Source organism: Belonocnema kinseyi, chromosome 5 (genome assembly GCF_010883055.1).
Source record: "Belonocnema kinseyi isolate 2016_QV_RU_SX_M_011 chromosome 5, B_treatae_v1, whole genome shotgun sequence".
NCBI lineage: Eukaryota > Metazoa > Arthropoda > Insecta > Hymenoptera > Cynipidae > Belonocnema > Belonocnema kinseyi.
The window spans coordinates 67508772-67532490 of NC_046661.1; the positions used below are offsets into that span (position 1 = coordinate 67508772).

A 23719-nucleotide genomic window follows, 5' to 3' on the forward strand; every position below is an offset into this window, starting at 1 on the left:
AACGGTAAGAAAACACTTTGAAAAATGAATATAATTAAAAGTTATGAACAATATTCAGAGAAAAAACTGACCTTGTACGTTTCAACGTTTTTTTAATGAATTTTACATGAATTTTGCACAACCACAACGCGCGATTTTGATATCTTTTACCATTTGCGATCAGCTGACAGCTGTTGCTGCGTTCGTTCTTATTATTCGGTTTCGATCGTTAACGATCGGAAACGCGTATTAGAGTCCGACACGACTCCGCGTATATCATGAGGCAATGAGTAGTGTAGATGGCACTACTCACTGTTCCATTGAGATTGGTGTAACATAAACGACTAGTTACTCTCGATAAACGACTGGCTCGTGTCGATACACTAACCCGTAGAGTAGGAGAAACAAATTCTATAAACGAACCAGTCGTGCATGTAAAAGCACTTGTGCTTCAGGAGTTTCTCCGTGCACAACCGATTTGACTTTGAAAAATATACCTTAAATTACATTAGATAATTTGTGGGTGCACAAATATTAGATACCGGCTGCGCAAAACTCATTTGAACGCGTTGGGGTATTAGTTATCCAGTGTAAGAGTTACTCAACGTATAACATTTTGACCTTTAAGATGATCCTTAATTTATTGAGCTACCATTTTTTCTTTACTTACTTTTTTGACGTTAAAACCAGAGGACTCAAATTCTCTCGCCAACAGTTGTCATATCTTTAAAACCCGTGCAGATTCTTGAAGTTCTCTTGGCTTAAATTTAATATGAGATTTCAAAGACTGCGTGTTATGATTGTAAGATTTTTGCTACGACTTTTCTAGGTAATGCCACGAGTTGAAAGCAACGTACAAAATTCCAGAAATTTTTGTATTTTTTTTATCTCACGTACTATATATTCTCTTCAAAGGGTCAAAAATATCTATTTTAGAAAATCTGACTATCTAGTTGTGCAATGTATTGAGAAGGGGCAATAGGAAAAATATGACTTTTCCACGTGTTTTAGAAGATTGTAAAGCCTTATAAATTTTACATGATTTTTAATTATTAGAGACATTTTTATGCCGAACTAAAAAGGATTTATACCAAAAAAATTTAATTTCTAATGATTTCAAACCAAACATAAATTACAAATGCACCAAAAAGAATTGAGATTTCTTAAAAAAGGGCTGAACAATTCTTTTTTTTTTCATTTACGTTTTAAAACACTTGTCGAAATCGGTTCCGACTAGGTGTGCAAAAGGGGTTAGATCAAATAGGCAACACGCTGCAAACCGTTTCAGACTTTTAAGTTAAATTAAAGTTTGCATGTTGCATTCAGGTGTTTCAATACGGGTTGTATGGTTTATTTGCATCTGTGGATCAATCTGCAAATACTATTAGTCTCTAAACAAACCGGAATTACACCAGTTTAAAACATATCTTGCTATTTTCTACAATAGCAGCTTCTATTCACTATATATCTAGTTAAAATTACTTCAAAGTCAGTTAAATCCTTTTGAAATATTTGGAATTCTCGAATTCAGGTGTACGTCAAAATTGCTAATAATCAACCCCTTGCTAAGGAAAATTTAAAGTTAGTGCAAACTTGATCAAAGTGAATTAATCTAGATAAAGTGTCACTCTTCTTCCAAATAGGCAGTCGAACTGAAACTCGTGGTTGAATATAAACAGTGGTGTAGTGGTAAAAGAAAGTGGCCTGGCGATACTTTCAATTAAACACGTTAAACGTTTAAATACAATTAGAAAATCCAACTATATTTTTGTCTAAGAGTTAAAAATTTTATTATTTGGTTGAAAATCCAATTATTTTGTTAGAAATGTAACTATTATTGTTAAAAAGTAATCTTTTTCATAAAAAAATTCAACTGCACTGTCAATAATTCATTTTTTTAAGTTAAGGTTCATCTCATGGCTGATAATTTGACTACTTTGATGAAAATTCGTTTCATGTTGGGTTCAAAATAAGGTTTTTTAAACTGAAAATAAAACTATTCGATTCTTGGTCAAAAATGTATCGTTTTCAGATAAAAGTTGAACTATTTGTTTGAAAATTTCTCTTTCCTATTTGAAAATTCAACTTTTTTGTTAAAAATTTATATATTTTGTTGAAAATTTGTCTTTCTTGGTGGAAACTTAATCTTCTGGATTAAAAATGATCCTTTTTAATAAAAAATGCAATTTTTGGTTGAAATATCATCTGTTATATGCTTCGTTGAGATTTACTTTTAACTATAAAGTGAACTCTTATGTTAAATTAAACTATTTGGTTGAATATTGATCTTTTTAGTTGGAAAGATCATATTTTCAGATCAAGGATTCAACTTTTTTGGAGGCAATTCGTCTTTTCTACTTTAGAATTAAAGAATTTTCTTGAAGATTTATATGTTTCGTGTGAGACGAAAGTGGTTTGGCGCCACCAGGCTTTCAAAAAAAAAAAGCACCCTGGCGGTGCCAGGCTTCGGCTACACCACTGGATATAAAACCAAGACGCATTGTGCAGGAAGTCGAGTGTAGGCTATTCGAAAATTAGTGGCCCGCTCATGAATTCACTCTTCAGTGGTTTTTCAATCGTAAACAAGGGTCGCGTTTGACCACATTTTCGACGCAAAGAACATTCGAGTAACGTTGCATAAGCTTTTCCCATGTCTTTTTAGACAATCCGAACTCGTACCATTTTCAGGGCACACACAATCTTTTAAGTGGTTTTTATTAATTAAAGTATCGGCTTAAAGAATTTTTTATGAATAAAGATTTTTGCTTGTTGAAATCTTTGTTTATACTGTTAATTTTTTTTTATACGGAAATTCATCCTCAGTAGCGCTAAAGTTTACATTTAAATACTGTACAGTTGTCATGTCAGATAACAAATTTTACCATTTCAATCTCAGTTTTTATTCACTACATATTCTAATATTATCATTCATTAATTTATATTTTGTTTATATTAATACCACGTCTAGAGACTTAACATCAGACTTTTCGTTTGTCTTGCAGTTACTATAAACTTACCCTAAGCCTTGTGCCGGATTATTCCTTATATGCTCCCATTGCAGAATATCAATTTTTATGATTATTTTTTTTGCATATCAAACAACCAGCACGTGAAAGATAATTTTAAAAATAACTTAGTATTAAAATACCGAAAATACCGAATCAAAAAAGCTAACAGTATGAGTAGATACTAGTGAGTCAAAAACTCAAAACCTCTGTGCACACAACATTCTTTAAGTCTATGCTCCAATTATTTCTGCATTCTCGTACAGTTTTCGTAATTTTAATTAACAGTTATGCGTAACAAAAAATTACAATTACTAATTCTTATCAGCATAGTTAAATGCAAGTTCTTCTGAATTGTTCACTGATAAAAAAAATATTCTTCACAAAAATGTCACTTAGGTAAGGTTTTTTTATAACAAGGAATAATTATTTACTCAGGTAACTTAATTAATGAAAAGATGTGTTACTTACGTTTTCGGGGTGTGTCTGAAATCTCTGGTATAACTCCTCGGGAGTGATTTTGTGGAAGTCGATGTCCAATTCCTGTTTCAAGTCGTCCAAATTATCCCCCTTCTTTTTCGGGGTCTTTCGCCGCGACTAGGAAATAAATAATACAAATAAGATTCAGACATTTTTAATTTGAAAGATGTTATAGGGGTCTTTTCCATAATGGAACTTCGCTTCAGATATTCAAAACTCAAATTCAGTTGTTATCTTACACACATCTCATCTTCAAGTAATTTTAAGACAGAGTTTAACCCAAATACTCAAGCTGACGTGGATTGCTCTTAAAAAGCAGTGCGGTTAGTCATCGGTAGCAGTACACAGTGACGCTAGATGTTCAATTAGTAAGTTACCCTTATTGACCCTTTAATTAAAACGAGTTGAACGCACAGCGTCTTTCACATTTTCTTCTTCAGTTTTCTGGCTGACGTTCGGCAAACGAGTCTCGAGCTTCTTCTATCTTCGTTTTCGGTAGAAAATGTGCATTATCAATCATTTTAATGAAGTTATTTGCAAGATTGATAATAAGATATGTGATTAAACACTTATGAGATGAAAGTACGGGTATTATAACATGAGAAATAATGATTCAGTACATCGTCCTAATGATCTAAGGATAAACCACGCTGGTGCAGTAAACAATATTCAGAAATTTTCTTCAAAGTGAATACCAAGAAAATAGTAATACATAATAGCAATTAGAAGATCTTGTGTATAATAAAAGAACAATACTTAAATAAGAAAATTTTGAGTATACTGGAAAAAATATATATTGTATCTTTAAAGTTTCAAACTTCTTAAGAAAAGTGAGTTTTCAGTTACTCGTGTATTCTAATGAGAAGAGAGGGATTACTGATAAAGTTTTGTGATATGTGTAAGGCATATCTTGTTATGGAGTATCAGTATAAACAAGAATGGCAAGGCAGGTGAGTCAAAACTTAATTTTTGGAAATTACTAAGAGTCAGACTAGGAAAATAAGTGAATTAACCATGAGAGCGTGACATTTTTGAACAGTTAACGTTTTACCATTGGCATATCTAAAAGTGACAACATATAGACCAGAAATGTCGATTTTTACATTCTCATCAGAGAAGGTATTAAATTTGTGTAAAATTTGACCCCCCTGAATCCGAAGAACATGTTTTTATGAACGTGTCTGTCTGTATGTCTGCCTGTGAGCACGATACTTATGAAAAAAATATTCTGTTATATTGGCCTGCGGTACACTCTTTTAGTCTCCTAAACCATAGGTCAAGTTCGTTAGCCAGCCATTTGAGATAAGAATTCAAAAAGTTAGCACATTTTGAATATTTTTTAGAACTCTTTTTTCAAAATTCAAAAATTCTCTGTTCGGATATTCATAGTAATAAAAAACGAACAATTTATGCTAATTACTTTTTTTCAAAAAACCAACAATTACAAGAGTTATAGCATTTACAAAATTCAAAAAAACATGAAAATGAACATTTTAAGCTAAATAACGCACGATGGGAAAAAAAGTTAAGAGAAGAAAAAATTTGATTTTGAATGTCCTACAAGATTATCATAATAACTGGATGAGCTTCGGTAGAAAATTCAATTGACAACGCCTGGGTCACTAAGGTTAGGGACATAATGTAGAAGTTAAAAAGTCAGGTTGCTGTGTAGACCGCATGTGGAACTTTTAAATCGAAAATATAAAATTGGAAATGCGCAAATTCAGTTTTAAAAAACGGCATTAATTGCAATTAAATGTTTAATAACAAAAGATTTTTTAAGAATGTGCATTCTTTTAAACGAGACAATGAAACTACGTGTGTTTTAATGCCAATGCATGTTATGAATTGTAATAATATACATTTATGGAAATGATATACAATTTGAGGGACAAACTCGTTTGCGAAGCACGAGATACGTGATGAGAACGTGTTCATTAAAGCCGAAGGAGCTTTAACAAAAGAGAATTCACAATCACCAAATTACTGTTGTCGATGCTTTGACCTTTAGTTTTAAAAAGTCTGTGCACAAGTATATGGAATATACAAAGACCGAGCGCGTAGCGCGAGGTAAAGACATCGAGCGCCAGATAAATATATTATCGAGCGCGAAGCGCGAGAACCAAAAGTCGCGCCCCCTAGGCGCGCTCAAACTTGCAAGCGAAACGATCCACACGCGCATCGCGCGACGGGAATGTGCCCGCTAAGCGGGCGGATATTTTAAATTACTTTTGGCGCCTTCACGGCGCAAAATATGTAGTGTGAAATCATGAGCCATTATAAAAGATTGAAATACATGGTCCAACATGTGAAATAGATTAAAAATAAATGGTAACAATGAGAAATAATAATTAATGTTAATTAGTATGGATCATACAATTGAGGAGTGTGCGAACAAAACGTGATAAATCTACTTCAGTTAATTTCTCAATATTTAAGGATTTAAGGAAATCAATTATTTAAAATGAAATAAAAAATAAACTATTATGATTAGTTAGGCTGTAAATCCATTAAATGCAAAAAAAAAAACTTTTAAATTAACTACTGTCTTGAAGTTATTAACTAAATTAAAATCGATTTATTCACTTTTGATACAGTAAAGGCATATTTCAGTATATATTACTGATTATTTATATTATAATTATGCAAATTGACAATTTATAGTTCACATACAAAATAAGAAGATAATTTTTTTCATATGATTACTATTTTGTCCATTTAAAAAATAAAATTTTTAATTTTTAATAGTTTTTACCTGATTAACAAATTCAACTTAATTACTTAATGAATATGTAGCCGGAAATTATTATTTCGTGGTTTAAATTCATTTAATTTTATGGACAGAGGTTAAAACCTTAGCAGAAAAAAATGTTTATTTACCAATTCCCGTTCGCCAATTGAACAAATGATATTTCAAATATACAGGGACAATCACAATTCTGACATTTTAAATAGTTATCAACAAAAGGGAACACTAATATCTAAATTTATGTTTCACGTCTCAATACTGTAGAATTTCATGATATTATTTAGTTATTGCAAACAAAACATCACGTCCCCGCATAACTAAGACCTACCGGCTTGCGGTATATATTGTACAAACGAGGAAGGTACTTTTGGAATACTAGATAAAACGATAGAAACAATATATTTTCAATAACTCTTCAGGTTGTAAAACAAAATCTAAAGATGTAATTCTTTCATTGATTACGATAAACAACACAAAAATATTTAAAAGTTTAGTTAACCTCATTCACTGAGAAAACTATATCGCACAAATTAAAATATATATCGTAATTCCTGCGCTATATATCGTAATTATCGCATTATAATAGCGCAAAATCGTGATTCGTACATTGCAAGTTTTTACATTATATACCGCATAATTGTGCAATCTATAACGTAAGGAATGGGGATTCCCATCCGTCAGTTACATTTTGCGCTTTTGCTAAATTGTATTAAGTAAGTTCTAATTCGTCTACAATAATGTGATTTATTTCGGAGGAAATATATCAGTAAGTACATATTTTTTTGTGTTTTCTGTCGTAGATTCTACATGTTTTACTGAAATTAGCTCACTTCAGCGCGACGCAGTCGAGGAGTTCAGAATTATTTTCCTAACCTCAGTGAAACTTTCGCCGAAATATGTTTAATCATTAACAGTTGCAGGTCTTACCTGCAGCAAATTTTTAATTTTCTCTGTGATTGTTTTAAATCTAAGAGTCCCGATTTATAGCTGGTACTGTCTTATACTCTGCCTTTTTCCCATTGTTGCTAAGGACGCCGTAGCAGACGACAGCAACAAAATTTAACTTCATTTTTGTCTGTGATATTAATGCATTATAATATCGTACAAAGCTCCGGGACTGATTGTACGTTATCATATTGCGCTTTCGCGCTTTCTTGCAATATAGAGGTTTTGCGATATCACTGTGCGATATCTTTTTCTTCGTGTAACATTAGGTGCAGAAATCCGCCACGAGTTAGTAAAGTTAGTAAATGTCTTCTGCATTTACAAGATATTTTATTTCACATATGTATGAAAATTTTACTTATATTTCTTAAGGTTGAGGACGTTTTTCTGCGGATTGCAAACGTCAAAGCAATCTTCGCGCATGCGCAACAATCAGCATTACCGGCAGTACATCACTAGTTCAACATGTATCACGGTTCCTAGGGAAGCAAGTCTTCGTCTTTTTTAAGAACAGCCAATGGCTGATCTACGTTGACATCATACTTGCTTCAACAGCTTTGTATATACGGTCACGAACTAGTGAGGGAAACAATAGAATTTGCAATGTGCGCATGCGCAAAGATTGGTTTGACGTTCCTGGGTTATGAACGGCAACTTTCTTCTCGCTTCTCCTTTTCATGCATGTGTGAAATAATAGTACATTGTGCACTTAGCTCCTAAGGATAAAGAGATGTTTCACTCCTTGGTACATACGATACTCTACACTGAGAAAAAGGTTTATTTGAATCAAAAAAATTATTTCTTTAATATGGGGTCAAACAAATGTTTGTTTGATTCAAATAAATTTTTTGATTGACCTTATTTGTTTGGTTCAAATAAATGTTTGGTTTGTTTAAATAAATTTCTTGTTTAAAATAAGTAAAGTTCTTGTTTACATTGAATATATATATATATTTCAACTTAATTAAAGACTTTTTTCAAGTGAAGTAAATCTTTTTTTTACACTTAACCTCAAAATTAATCGTTCTTTAAAAAAATAATGTATAAGCTTGATAATATGTTTATTGCTAATCATTAATATCATTGTATATGTAAAAGGAGAAATACTTATTAAATCCGAATGCCTACTTCTGGTTAATTTTTAGCTCTGCGCTTCTCATTTCTGTATTAAACAATCATAAATTAGAATAATGAGACATTAATAACAGTTAGACATTTTAATAGAATGTACACATAAGTGTCCTGCATATTTTGATGAATTCGAATAAACAGATTTTAAATAAATGCATTGTTTAGTAAAACTCAATTTTTTATTTAAATCAGAAAAATTGTACTAAACAAATGATTTGTTTCAATCAATAAGGCAAATAGTTTCCATTTCTTAAAATTAAATAAACCTTTTTTTAATTGAAGCAAAAATTTGTTTGATTCAATTATATGAATTCAAATAAATTTTGTTGTTTGATTCAAACAAAAATTTTTCTAAGTGTAGACTCTAGGGCCTAAGTAATAAAAATAACGTTTACCAGTTGATCACGTCTGACATTTTAGGTTAGGTTGACGAGTTCCATAATCGCACAGGGCTGCAAGCGAATGTGCGTACCCTTAGAACTACATTCGAACCTGGATTTAGTATTTCCGAGAATTATCGCCGCGCAGAGGTGATTTGTGAGAGGAGCTGTGGGAGAATGTGCGGTGCTCGCTCAGGCGTCACAAAACAAAGAGAGAGAAAGACAAAATAGTTCCGAGACTCTTGATTCATGTCACGGTCAGCCCTAAAAATGATATTAAGTCCATGTTTAACTGTATTATGAACATCTGATGATGAGTGCTCTCAACGATGACCCTCTGCATTACTGCGCTTGAGTCAACCAGGGCCTTGTCATTGGTGATAAATAGAAATTCTAAGGAATAGCTCATCATTCACTATTCTTTGCCAATGAGAAACTCATCTTCACACATGCGCAATACTGCCCTGGGCCTTCCTCACATTCTACACAATAAATTAATCTTCAAAATGAAATGCATCAGTCACTGACTCTCAGAATCCTTGGCAAAAAATCCGCAGTTATACCTATGCGCCTCCTAAGACAAAACTTTTTTTAATAATTTGATCACGAGTATTTTGAAAAAGTTCTAAGTATTATTTAATGTTTTAAGACCATAACGCAGATAATTATCAATATTTCATTGGAATTTTTGTTCAAGGTTTTTTACAGGTTTTTGGGAGTAAATATAGAAGAAATTATTGTCAATAATAATTTGTTATTGAAAATAGATTTTTTCATATCTAACTAATATTACATTGGAAAAAATAACTATGTGTACTAGGTGACTCATTAAATGGATTTTTCTTTTAATCTGATAATTCGGCAGTTCATCAAATGCCAACAAAATATAAAACCTCACCAACCCCTCCACCAATATTATATTTTGACTACCAAAAAAAGGTTCTGTTATACTTTAAAGTCTTGAAACCATTCAATTAAAACGCTTAATATGAAGAATTAGATCAAAATTTGTTCGCGACAATGAAAATTTATTTCTTCTAAGACGTAATATGGGACATCGTATCGTTAATTAACAAATTCACGTTATTTAAAGTATTCCTCAACGTGGGTTCAATGACGGTACGTTTCGAAGCTTATTTTATTCTGCATCAAACATTTTCTACACATTTTCTGTATTTATTTACAGAAAGCAACAATCCGCACAAATGTGTTACAAAAATGTAACATATTTTTGTTTTTTGTTAACAAAGAACAATAATAAATAAAATAATTATAGAACTTTCCTCAAGCAAATGCCCTTTCCACGTTTCACTTGACTATACTATGTTTCCTTAGAAATCATCAACTGACGTTATAAAATATTTAGAAAACGAAAAAATATATAAAAATTCAAAAACTAACATTAAAAGTTTGAAAATACCTCTTTGTCGTATATTTCAAATGGAATGATTTGTGTCTTTATGTTGAAAATAGACGTCAGAAAGTACACTTATTGATAAAAGACTACTGCTTTTATAATGTAGTTCTACATTCGTTATTTATTTGAACATATTCAACATTATTTCCAATTACGAATAAACACTCCTTAATTACATACACTATTAGTAAATAGTTGTAGTATGCTATAAATTGATCAATTTATATTATTGTAATTTGAATTTTTTCATGATTTCCAAATAAATTTTTCAAATTACAACCGAAATAAAGTGTGATTTTATTCTATATTGAAATGCATGAAATAGTTGTATTGAAAATTGTAGAGAATTTCAATATTCACTTTTGTTCCTAAATATGTATGTTTTTTTTAACATCTAAAAGCAGTGGTTTAATTTTTCATATTTTTTAAACGGTATGGCATGATTTTCAAGCAAAATTAAAATTATACTTTTAGTATCTCACGTAAGACAATTCAATCATTTACGTCGAGACATGGTAAATTGTCCTGAGACAAACTGAAACTTTTCGGGAGGTTTCCCATTAAGTTAAGTTTGAAGTACACCATTCGCTCCTTTTAAATAAATATTTTTAAAGCAAACTGTTAATTATCATAAGAATATCAGATTATTGATCCAATATTTTATTTGCTTCATTCAAGTAAAATCGGTCAAATCGTTATATCTTGTAACTATCATGTTTTGTGTAATGCTAAATTTAACGTTTGATACCTTATTCAGTTTAACCTTAACTTGCTTTACATGACGCTTTAATTGTTCCAGTAGAGGGTATGAAAGATATGTTTATTGAATTTAGAATCTCATTGTTCCACTAAAAATATCAACAGATTATGAACCCAGAGCGAAAAAGTACTTTCACATAATTTGAGTCAGGAAAACTGAGTGTAGTGTAACGTGGTTTTTTTCGTAATAGACAATGAGCAAGGTATAGCGAAATATATCGGGAACAGGCATGTCCATGGTAGTAGAGTAGTATTAGTTAGTTAGTCAGAGCTGCGTCATATGAAACATTGTAATACGTCCAAAAAAGTGTGTGACAAATAGGAAGCAGTGTTTAGGTCCAAAGGTTTGGTTTGAAAAGCCACGTTTTTAAAACAGTTGTTCTTGGCCAAAATGGGTAAACCCGAAAATACGACTTAAGACTTAAATACATTTTTCAATAGTCGGAAGATTGAAAGAAATTAATGTTGAAGTAACTGAAGATTTTTCACTACTTTACTCTTATATAACATTGCAAATAGCTACGGAAATGTCAGATATGCGAATGAAGCTAAAGATTCTCTTTAAGCACACCAAGGCTTAAAAATTAAATTAATAGAAGAGTTTGAGGCCAAAAAAAGTAAAAGTGGCAATAGTAAAAATTCAAAAGATGCATTTCTCGTAAAATCAAAAGGATGAATGCAGTACCGTGCTACTCAATGAAAGGTAATTCGAAAACTGATAATTCTTCGAACGTCGGATCCAACTTTAAAATAAAAGCCTTCAAGTGTTGTAACAATAGAGTAACTTCTTTGACATTTCTCCTTGGTCAATTCAAAAGGTTCGCCTAGCAACAGATTAGACTATAGAAATCCAAGGTAAAAGTACTGTTCGCAAAGAAATTCCAACTACTAAGGGAAATTAAAAACTACGCTTAGAAAATGCTGCTACGTTTAGAACATACTTTTGGGATGCCTGACTTAAGAAATAATCTTATATTAATAACAAGAACAGTTTACAGCGACCACAAAGTGATTTTTGATCAAACTCACACCGAAATTCTGGATATCAAGGAGGATTAATGGTTAAATCGCAAAGAAACGGCAATATGTATTAGCCGGAATCAACAACGGAGTCCGCTTCCCTGAGCAAAAAATAATAAAATCGCAGTAATTGGCATCAACGATTTGGCCACCTTGATGAAGAAATCATTAGAATGTGAAACTTCTATTTATGGTAAACAGGTATGTACATCTTCTTTTAAGTTTTCTGAAAACAGGTGGGAAAAGTTGCTTGTAAGGATTCATTCCGATGACTGCGACCCAATGTGGGATCCATTTAATTGGCGGAGCGCAGTACTTTGTGACCTTCATTGATAATAAGAGGTCACGACGGTCAGAGGTTCATATCCTCAAGAACAAAAAGCTATTAATAGCAAGCATCCCATAGGTTAAATCAACATAAAGTGGATACACTGAAAAATAGCCCTTAGTTCTCATCACTAGATAAAATATAGTTGAGAAAAAAAGAGCTGTGAGCACCAGAAAATCTGGTTCCTTTAACTAGAATCTTCGCTACTATGACGTAAATACTAATCACGTGTATCATATTTTGAGTTTCTGGTTTCAGTAACTAGTGGACGTAGTTAAAAATGTCCTTAACATGCTGCTGTTTTCATATTTTTCTTGATTGCCTTGTGAATCGATCGGTGATCGACATTCTAATCGCAACAAAGAGAAACATTCTATGAATGTGGGGAAAATCCAAAAAAGATCTAGAATTACATAGAATAAAATCATTTTCCTGCTTCAAAATTACTGTGTTCAGTAGATTTTGGAATTGCACTTTTAAAAGGCCTTAAATTAATTGGTTATTCTTATTAATTATTTTTATTAATAATCTTACATATTATAGAAGAATTTTTACTTTTCAATTTCCAATTGACACTTTTGATAATGATTATAAACGTTTCATTGTGAATTATTTTAATTTTACCTAACACAGTATTAAAAAAAAAGAAAAAAATTATTTTCCACTAATTGACTTAGCAAAATATAGTACTTTAGTGATTCGTCGATGCAACGTTCGAAATCTGGTCATTGTAACCATGCAACCTAGTCGCAACAATCAACGCATAGTTGCTGCGACTATATTTCCTCATTCTAATTGTCACTTTTCGCAGGTGCCCCAACGGGTAAGCCATTTCTCGATACAAATATAAAAAGTAGTTAAGGACATTTTTAACTATGCACAACCACGTTCCCAGTACCATAAATTTCTCTTAGTGTAGAGAGGCATACAATATTTGGCTAAAAAAGGGCGACCTGTTTCCAGAAATTAAAGGATTTGTTATTTCAATTCAGAATAGGGTTATCAGCAACATAAATTATCGCAAGCACGTATTACATCAAGATTATTGTTGACAGATGCCGATTATGCAGAGATACCAACGAATCTATCGAGCACATTATTATAATAATGTGTGATAACGTGTAGTCAAAAAGGTACTTCAGAATCATAAAAAAATGCAGTTGGCCCTATAATGAAAAAAAAGGTTTAATTGTTCAATTATCGATAGACAGACGATGAACCGAAACACGAAAAATGCCCGTGCGGAGAAAATTCATTAATGCTCGTGGCAGAACGTCCAGGCCCCTAGAGATGTAGATCATACGCATAAAACACATCTATCACGACAATTTTTCAGAGCGATTTCTCTGATTTATGAAGAATTAAGCAGTCACGAACTGCTTACTGCTTGCATAGGCGGCTTTACGAAAAATAGCAACAAGAGCTTCAATGCGACTGTGTGGTCTATGGCTTCGAAATCGATTTCCAGTGACAAACACATACTTGATACCGCAGTATATATTGTGGTAGGCATCTACAATGATGGCCTATCAAGTATTATTAGGTTCATGCAGAATATCTGCATGAATATTGGGCTGAACTGCTTAAATTTCTGCGTGGAAATGGACGAGCGCCACATCAAGTTTTCAACAAATTTATGAAAGATTTATCCATAAATGTAGTATACTTATTACCAATCAGTATAGTGACCGAAGGTTACTTCAGGGGAAAATAAGCGTGAGAATATTACCGTGTGTATGTATTTGAATGCCCACCAAAGTAGGAGGAAGATTGCCAAGAAATCGAAATATTTTTTCAATAAAGGGTGCTAAAAATGGTTGACGTCGATTTAATTTATCGCTAAGAATTAAACATTTGTTCAATTCTTAAATTGCCGTTGCGAAAGTTAGAAATGCAGAATCTGCATGTTTCTACGATTTGAGATCACTGAAATTTATCCATAAATATCTAAGGTTGGAATAAATACGGTATATCTCATTAAACAAATGAGAAACACCGAAACAGACTAAATTTTTGACTTTAACTTCAGAATTATACATAATCTAGTAACCACCCGTGCAGAAATTTTCTCATCTTTCCCTATTTGAACTTGGGTTCCAATGGGGTCCCTATCAGAATATCTAGTCTAGAAAAAACTGGTTCGGGCTCCTATCAGGTTCAGGTGCCCTGTCAGGTTCTAGTGAAGAATTTCGTGCCTCGTATAGGTATGGCAATTTTATCTGTATCCAATTTTTTCCTTTCCAAATTCCATCTTTATGAAAAACTGTAAATGTTCAGAAAAAATTACATTTTCAGTCTTTGCAAAAAGTTGTAAAGTAGACTACAACGGGAAAAAAATAAATATTACAGGAAGAAATGTTTCAATCGATTAAAATTATATATTTAAAAATTATTTTATTGATTACAGTAATTTAATATAAGATTTTAAAAGATTAGAAATATTTCAGGGTATTTTTAAAATGAAAAGGAATTTACGAAGGCTTTACAAAATTTCAAGAAATTTCAAAAGATTTTTAAGGATTTTAAATATTTGAGGATGTTTTAAAAGATGCATATTTTCGGTACATGTTTTGCATCGTTCACATGGGTTGAAGCCTTTATGTCTTTCTTAGAATTATTTCTGAAATATATATTACTAATTAATAGACAGATATATATTTATTTATAGCGGGCAGAAAGCCCATTTGAGTAAACATTTCAATTGAAGTTAAGTTATAAATTTTAAACTTCCGTAACCGAGAATTTTATTCTCAATTCATATTGACTTATTATACCTTATTATAATAACTTTTTATACAAGATAACAATTTGCTTTTGAATTTATAAAAATTTAAAGAACTGTAAGTACAAATTTTTGTAACGGCCTCGCACATAATATTTATTTTTCTCTAGATCTTATTAAATCACCGAGTGATTAGGAATGTGCATTCTCATTAAATAATTAAATCCCCAAGATTAACTATTTTTTGAAGTTCTTTAAGACGATACTGCGAATAGAATGGAAATATTTCGATGTATTCTTAAGTTATAAATATTTACATAATATATTTATCTTAAAAATGTTATTGTAATTTTTTTCTGGATAATCTCAATTTCTTAACTTACCAGAAAAACCAATAAAAAATAAAACTCGAAAATGATTTTTTTAAATGATGAAACTCAATTAGTGATTTGAAGAGATAATTAGATATCTTTCATGAAATATTCTTACAATAAAGATTATAAATAAATATAATGTTCGTAACGTCAAGACGTTTGAAACCAAACCTTTAAAATTGCACAATTTTAAACACAACCGACTTGAAGTTGTCGTATTTTCTAAGTCATATCACTTTAATTTCAAAATTTTTAAAATTAGACTATAATTTAAAAATTAAGAATCTCTATAAATCTAAGTGATAGTAAAAAGTTGTAAATGAAATAGTGCTACGTTCTTTTTGTTTTAGAAATCGAGCACAATAAATACCCATCTTAAAATATCAAATAACAATATCACGTCATGAGCAACCATTAAACAAATAAATATTAATCAAAGTTGAACAAAATTGTATTTAATTTTAACTGTAAATATTTATGAAAATATTCATGACATATTCATGACTTTTTTCTATAAAAAGGAAATTATCAGAGTTAGAGCATTTTCAAAATCCAAACAAATAAAATAAAATGAACATTTTAAGCCAAATAACGCATGATATGAAAAACAAATCAGGAAAAGAAAAACTTTGCCTTTTGAAAGCCCTACAGGCTTAAGATAACTTTTTTAATTTGGTCGGAAAGTTGAAAATTCCAAATTTGATCGCACCAAAAAACTTTTAAACCACATTTTTTTAAGATTTAAAAATACTATGTACGGTTATTCATATTACTCAGAAACTCAAACAGTTTATCCCTATGACTTTTTTCCATGAAAAGAAAATGATCAGAGTTAGCGCATTTTCGAAACCCAAAAAAAAAACTAAAATGATTATTTTAAGCCAAACAACGCATGATTTTAAAAAAAGCCAGAAGAAGGAAAACCTTGCTTTCTGAAAGCCCTACAAGATTATGGTAACAACTTTTTTAATTTGGTCGAAAAGTTGAACATTCCAAATTTGATCGTACCAAAAATAATGAAAAATCTATAAATTCCATTCATTGGTCAAACTATGCAAGATAAGAAAAAAATTAAAAAGCTCAAATTGCGAGCCCTAGAAAGAACGACAAATGTATAATGAATCGCTTTTCGACACAAGCTACGAAAAAAACGAGACAAAAGTTGCTCATCCAAAAAAGAGCTACAATTTTTATTAGGACACGTAGTTTTTGCTTTATTCGTAAAAAATAACATTCAAAATAAAAATATTAATTTTTTTTTGAAAAAAACGACACAAGTTATAAACTAAAAACAACAGACAAAAGTTGTTCGCCTAAAAAGATCTATTAATTTATCATTAATCATTTTTCGATGTGCGGATTAAATTTTCTTTAAATCGTGAAACATAAGATTGAAAGTAAAAAAATTAAATTTTTGGAAAAAGCACAGAAAAGACGAAAGAGGCATAGGATTCCCTATATATGACCCACGTGGACGTCATTTGTCCACGTGGACATATTTTACGAAAATATAGATATTATCTGTCTTCAAAATGCCCGAGAGCTGGCGACAGTTCCATGGAGGTTATTTTAGTACACACTTCAATTTCAGATTCTTTTGTTTTCATAGTCAACAGTTCGAAATTCGTTGACTGGCTAACAGCTATTGGTGCATTTTGCAACAATTTATCGTTAAACTGGTCAAAAATTCGCGTGAAAAAACGTCATTTTAGTACTCTTGAAATCCACGGCAGGGAATGATTGTTTGGATTCTAAAAACTAACAAGAAGTTTGACTAAGCTCCTGAGTGGTGCAAAACTTAACAGACAGACGGTCAAACATGTCAAAAAATCAAGTGAAAAAACGTAATTTTAGTACTCTTGAAACCCATTAGGGATGATTTTTTAGATGCAAACAACTACCAGGAAGCTTAAGGGCAGATTCTCCGTGGAGCCAAAGTTGACTGGCCGGCTGTCAAACATGCCAAAAATTCGAGTGAGGAAACGTCATTCTAGTACTCTCGAAACTTATTAGGAATGATTGCATGAAGAGTAAGAACTAACAAAAAAATTGACTGGAATCTCCTGAATGATGCCAAAGTTGAGTGGCAGGCTTTCAAAAATTTCAAAAATTCAAGTGAAAAAACGTAATTTTAGTACTCTTGAAACCCATTGGGAATGATTGTTTGAATGCTGAGCACTAACCAAAAATTTGACTGGCAGCTCCTGAGTGGTGCCAAAGTTGACTGGAATGCTGTTCAAAAACATGTTAAAAATTCGAGTGAAAAAACTTAATTTTGATACTCTTAAAACCCATTGGAGATGATTTTTTAGGTGCAAAGAACTAACGAAAATGTTTACTGGTAGCTTCTGAGTGGTGCCAAACTGGACTGGCAGGCTGTCAAACATATAAAGAAATGACAGGATGACAATTAGAACCTTCATTTTAGTACTCTTGAAACCAATTGGGATGATTTTTAGGTGCAAACAACTAACAAGAAGTTTGACTGGCAGTTACTGAGTGGTGCCAAAGTTGACTGGCAGGCTGTCAAAAATTTCAAAAATTCCGAGTGAAAAAACGTCATTTTAGTATTCTCGAAAGCCATTGGGAATGACGTGTTTGACAGCATGCCATGTCAGTCAACTTTGGCACCATTCAGGAGCTGCCAGTCAAAGTTTTTGTTAGTTTTTTGCACCTAAACAATAATCCCCAATAGGTTTCAAATGTACTAAGATGACGTTTTTTCACTCGAATTTTTGACATGTTTGACAGCCTGCCAGTCAACTTTGGCACCACCGAAAAGCTGACATTCAAACTTATTGTTAGTTCTTAGCATTCAAACAATCATTTCCAATAGGTTTTGAAAGTATTAAAATGTCGTTTTTTCACTCGAATGTTTGACCAGTTTAACGATAAATTGTTTCAAAATGCACCAACAGCTGTTAGTCAGTCAACGAATTTTGAACTATTGACTATGAAAACAGAAGAATCTGAAATTTTAGTCAGTACTTAAATGACGCCCATGGAATTACCCCGAGATCCCAGAATACAAGAAGTTCAAAAGGAGCGATGAATTGGCTGAAAAATGCGGATTAGCTTAGGAAAGTGAACTTAAACATGATTTGAATTTCAAAGAAAAAGTCGTGAAAAAATTATAATAAAAATAAAAATAAAAATGATATCGTGCGCGAGCACAATATAAAAGTTAGAGTATACTTCGAGTAGCTATACCTCCTGCACGGAGAAAAATAGATGTTAGCACAGACTATCTAGATATTAATAGGTAATATCTTAGCGATTTAACTATGGGACAGAAATCTAGATACTGAAGTAGAGCATCAGTAGATATTAAGAAGAAGATTTTAACTGACAATATCCAAGATATTAAAGGGCAGAATCTAAGATATTCAAGAAATATTTTTTAATTGTGCAAAAATTACCTGTAAAGCATGCCATTTTCTGTAAAATGCAAAAGAATGTTAATATCGTAGTCCTCTGTTTTGAAAAAGCGAAACCTCAAGCATTCGCCTTTTTGCATAATTATGCGATTTTTGTGTTAAACAGATAACACACTGTTCAAGGCTAATATGAAAGATGCCTGTAGCTGAGTCCTCATTTTCTTGAGAAAATTATAACATATCCAAAAACATTTAATCCATTTTCCACTAAAACTTATAGTGCAATAGATATCCAAAAAACTACAATACACACGATGAAAGCTCAAGATACAGACATAATCTTTTGTCGCCACGCCACACGTCAGCGACCTTGCTCCGATAAAATTTAGCTTTTTTAATATCTTAGATATTAACTGTTAATATCACATATTTTATACTTTCAATATAAACAGATATTGCCTTTTAATATTTTATATGTTGAATACAAGATATTAAATAGTATGCCGTAATATCTATATATTATGGTTAAATATCAAAGTTTTTAATATCTGGTTATCAATATCTATTTTTCTCCTTGTGGGTGGCATGGAAACGAGCTGATTATTATCATTTGAACAACATTTTTATTAGGAATAATTAACCTAATAATAAATTAATCCACCAACACAGAAAAAAACAAAGTGCAAAAGGTGGTCCAGTTAAAAATAATGGGTGTAGTCTCGGAATGCAAACAAATGAAGATCGGTAGGGGTTAGATATAAGAAATGATTGAGTTTTCATTAAATCCTTGCCAATTTCCATTTTCTTGCATGCCGAGAGAACCCCTAGCATTTTTGCTTGAATTACTTTTTACTTTTTTTTTTGCGATTGTATTTTTGTAATGGCAGGGAGAAAAAGTGAACATTGAAAATGTGTTTTTGAATTATAATTACTTTATCTCAACGTTTAATGCTTCTCCCTTAAATGCTTCTTCCTTTAAAAAATCCGTCTGCTCGTTGGCAGTATAATGGCGCGCGGCCCGCGAGCTTCAGCACGCCCACAGCGCTTATTTATCAGATCTCGTAGTTCGCTGTGCAAACTACGAGATTTGAGTGCGCACTTCGCACTCACACCAGTTCTACATGGACGCGTAACGCATTACTCTGTCTCTTTCTATCTGCGCGTTTTACTGTGAAAGAAAGAGACAGAGTATTTACGTTCGACGCCGAACGCAGTCGATAACGCATCTATGGCTGAATTTTTTACCTAATTAAGTATAATTGAAGTTTAAATTCTTCAAAGCTCTGTTGGCTTTGAGGTAGATTCTAATCGTGACGCTTGGGCTTCGTGCATGATTTTCGACAGACATTTTTAAATGTATATTTGTTTTCTGAGATAACATCACAATATTAAAAGGTACAATATTTTCTCTAGACTTTTAACATATTTCGCGTCTTTTGGCGTAAAATTGGCATTTTATATGTTTGCATATGCATATTTATTTCGACAAATAAATTAAAAACGACTACTTCTATAGAAAAATGGTTTAACGAACTGTTGCAGGAATGTTTAAAAGCTGAAATTTCTTCCAACATTTTTCCCTGCATTTCGCGTCACTTGGCTCAAAATTTGAATTTTCGATAGATCACATATTATTTTGATAAATAAAACCAAAATTACAAGTCCTGTCACAAATGTCTTAACAAAATTTTGTGCGAATTTTTAAAAGCTGTAATTGCCCCTTAAGACTTTATCTCGTATCTTGCGTAATTGAGTTTAAAATTTGAATGATTTAAAATAGTATTTTAGTTAAATGAAACGAAAGTGACAAATTGTATTAAAAAATTGTTCAACAAAAGTTCTGAGGACTTTTCAAAAGCTGTAATTCATCCATATATTTTGTCCTATTAGAATACTTTCGCAATCATAAATGATGAGGATGTAAAAATTATTCCATATTTTAATGAGTGAAGACTTATTTTATGCATTAGAATTGTAATTTTAATTACAAGTTCTAAGTTTTTTTAAATTTTTTGTCTTAAAATTATTTCTATCAGAACGTTTTCTATGTAAAATTCTGAATTCTAATTTAAAATAAAATGTCCTAATTTTCATGGTTTTAATTAAAAATAATTTATCATTGAAGGCTTTTAATTCGAAATTATATAATCTTTATCGGTTAACTTCGATTTATTTCAACTTAGCAAGCGTTCCACATTTAAGAGATCAATTTAATAAATTCTGAAATTGTTTGATTTTTAGCCTTGCGAAATAATAGCAGAATTTTTATTTAAATACTGCAACCTTAAAAGTTATACATTTGTAGAGAAAAGAAAAAGTTTCGAATAATGGTACAAATTTAGTACAAGTTCATGGAGTTATTTTGTACATAGAATCGATTAGTGCAGTTTATTTCTAATCTAGGATCAATATTGATTAGATTGTATCAAATTATTCAATAAAAAGTTGCCAGAAGGAATTGAAAATGTAATAATGCTTCTTTATCCATTTTAAATAAACATTTATATTATTCAAATTTAATAGAAAGGCTTTGTGTAATGCCAATTCAAAAAATAAATATTTACTTAATTGCAAAATTAGCATTAAAATTAATTTATGTGGCGAACCTTTAATATTTTTACTAATTTCATAAATAAAATAAGGATTACAATTGCAAAAGTATTATAATTTTATAGTAATTTCTTATTTTGTAAATCAAATCAGAATCCCTGCTTCTACTTTATCGATGTTTAGAGAAATCTTTGCTAAGACAGGGATTTGATACGAGGAGCAACGGTTAATGTAGATTTAACATCCTACCCTTATAGCAACGATTTTACCTACAGAGAAAGAAGGAGCAAGGTAGTACCATGGACATAGGAAACAAGGGACTAAGCATCCCATTGCAGAGGTGATGCAATGAGGAGGGAGGTCCGCCACCTTTTGATGTCCCGCGACAAACATGACAGAGCCCACATTTTTATATTTTCATGCACAGTTATTCGGCAAAAATTCTCGTGCGCATAATCAAATGGCACATCGTAAAATGACGGCTCTCCCCACTCATGGAATTCTCCCCCCTCCCGTGGATTCAACCCCGCTCGCTCAAGTTAGGATGGCATTCCTAGTCCCGTGTTTCCTATGTCCATGGGTAGTGCGAAGAGGGTAGTACGAAGAGGGCAGCAGCTACGCACCCGACGAAAGTAGTAGCTATATATATTTTCTCCGCACTCCGTCGCCACTTGCCGCATCTATGTTATAATATCATTGCTACAGGATCCGTAACCACTTCAATATGTCAACAAGCACTATTCGCATACCGAAACGCGACGCTGGAGCAAATTTTGGTATTGTATCTTGATTTGGAACGGAAGAGTCTCTCTTCTCGCTCGACCAATACGCAGTCAGCTGCTCGATTGCCGTGTCCCTTACTACATGGTCCCTAAATCGCATTTCCCATGAATTTTCCTTCACTTTCGCCAGGCTTAAGAATAGCAGCAAAATGTAAAAAACGATTTTTGTATGCAGGTGTGTTTAAAAATGGATAAGAAATATGCATTGTCAACGATATAATACTAGAATCTAAATAAACTAATGTGATTAATTTCTCAGCAAGAATGCATACGTAATAATAATGAACTATTATTTAAATAAATCTTATTTCAATATTATTATTATTACACCATTAAGCCATTCCCCTTTCGGGGTAGGCGTGACTCACTCGTTAGAGGAAGCGAGTAGTGTGTGGAAGGGATAGAGATTTTTCAGATTGATCCAGAATTCTCGTGCTATTTAAGTAAATAACACGTTCGTTCCGCAACACTGCTCCGACCCAGGTTGCTGATCAATCTCTCTAGCAATTACCCCAAGCGAAGAACCTCACGAAGTCCTTATGTAAGGTTCCCCACTTTGGTCCATTTGTAGCCAAGGTCTTTGTTTCAGGCGTCATTCACTCTACTGACACTCTTTTTATTAACTATTTGCCGCCATACTTTCCGGTCCTGGCATACTTCTCTAGCTTCTTTTATGTCCATGCATTTTTTCATGCAGGCTCTCGTGTTTCTGTGACTTCTTATGTCTCTTCTAACTAGGGTCTCATTCACACATTCTAACCATTCTCTCCGCGGTCTACCTCTGGGTACGCAGCTATTTACTTTACCTTGATACACTTGTTTCGTTAGTCGTTCATTTGGCTTCTCTCAACATGCCCGAACCATCTTAACCGATTTATTTCCCATTTGTCTACTAGCGTCTCTTCTGCACCACATTCTTTTAGAATTATCTCGTTACTTACTTTGTCCAACAGAGTTTTCCCGCATATTATGCGCATGAATCTCATGTCAATTGCGTTAATTTTACTCTTATCTTTTTCTTGATAAGTCCATGTCTCGCTACCGTATAGTACAGTCGGTACAAATATAGCATTATGTATTGCCATTTTAGCTTTATTTGATATATTTTTACTTCTGATAAGGGGACCTACTCTACCAATAACCTTCTTACCTTCGTTTATGCATCTATCTAATTCCTCATCTATCTTCCCGTCCCTAGTAAATACGCTACCAAGGTATACGAACTTATCAACTTGTTCAATTCCCTCATCATTTAATAAAATATTGCATAGTGTTTTCCCACTCTTTCCTTCGAACACCATAGTTTTTGCTTTATTTGCGTTAATTTTGAGGCCCATGCTCTTCATGCTTGCTTCTAGTTTATTCAACATTCTTTGTAAGTCTTCGATTGACTCTGCCAGAACAGCCTTATCATCTGTGAACGCTGACCCACGTACCCTTACTGTTTGTAGATCCACACCTTCTTCGACGAAGAGAGCCATTCTTAAACACTTGTCCATAAATAATATAAATAACAACCATGAAGACATAACGCATCCTTGTGTAACTCCTTGAATAATATCGCAACAGTCACTCAGTTTCCCATTCACTCTTAAACTCGCTTTTCTACCTGTATATACTGTTTTTATAGCTTGTAGGATCCATCCATTGACTCCGTACTCTTTCAGGACTTCCCAAAGTTTACTTCTATCTACCTTGTCAAAAGCTTTTTCTAGGTCAAC

The 23719-nt window shown here is 32.3% G+C and overlaps 1 protein-coding gene across 6 annotated transcripts in view; it reads right to left on the minus strand.

The window, feature by feature from the left end:
• The window catches only part of LOC117173970 (sodium/potassium-transporting ATPase subunit alpha), a 303077-nt gene that overhangs the window by 55176 nt on the left and 224182 nt on the right, over positions 1–23719 (minus strand). For all 6 annotated transcript variants that reach the window (XM_033362631.1, XM_033362628.1, XM_033362627.1 and 3 more), the window contains one exon: positions 3456–3581. In XM_033362631.1, coding sequence (XP_033218522.1) covers positions 3456–3581 — 126 coding nt within the window. The remainder of the gene's footprint in view (positions 1–3455; positions 3582–23719) is intronic.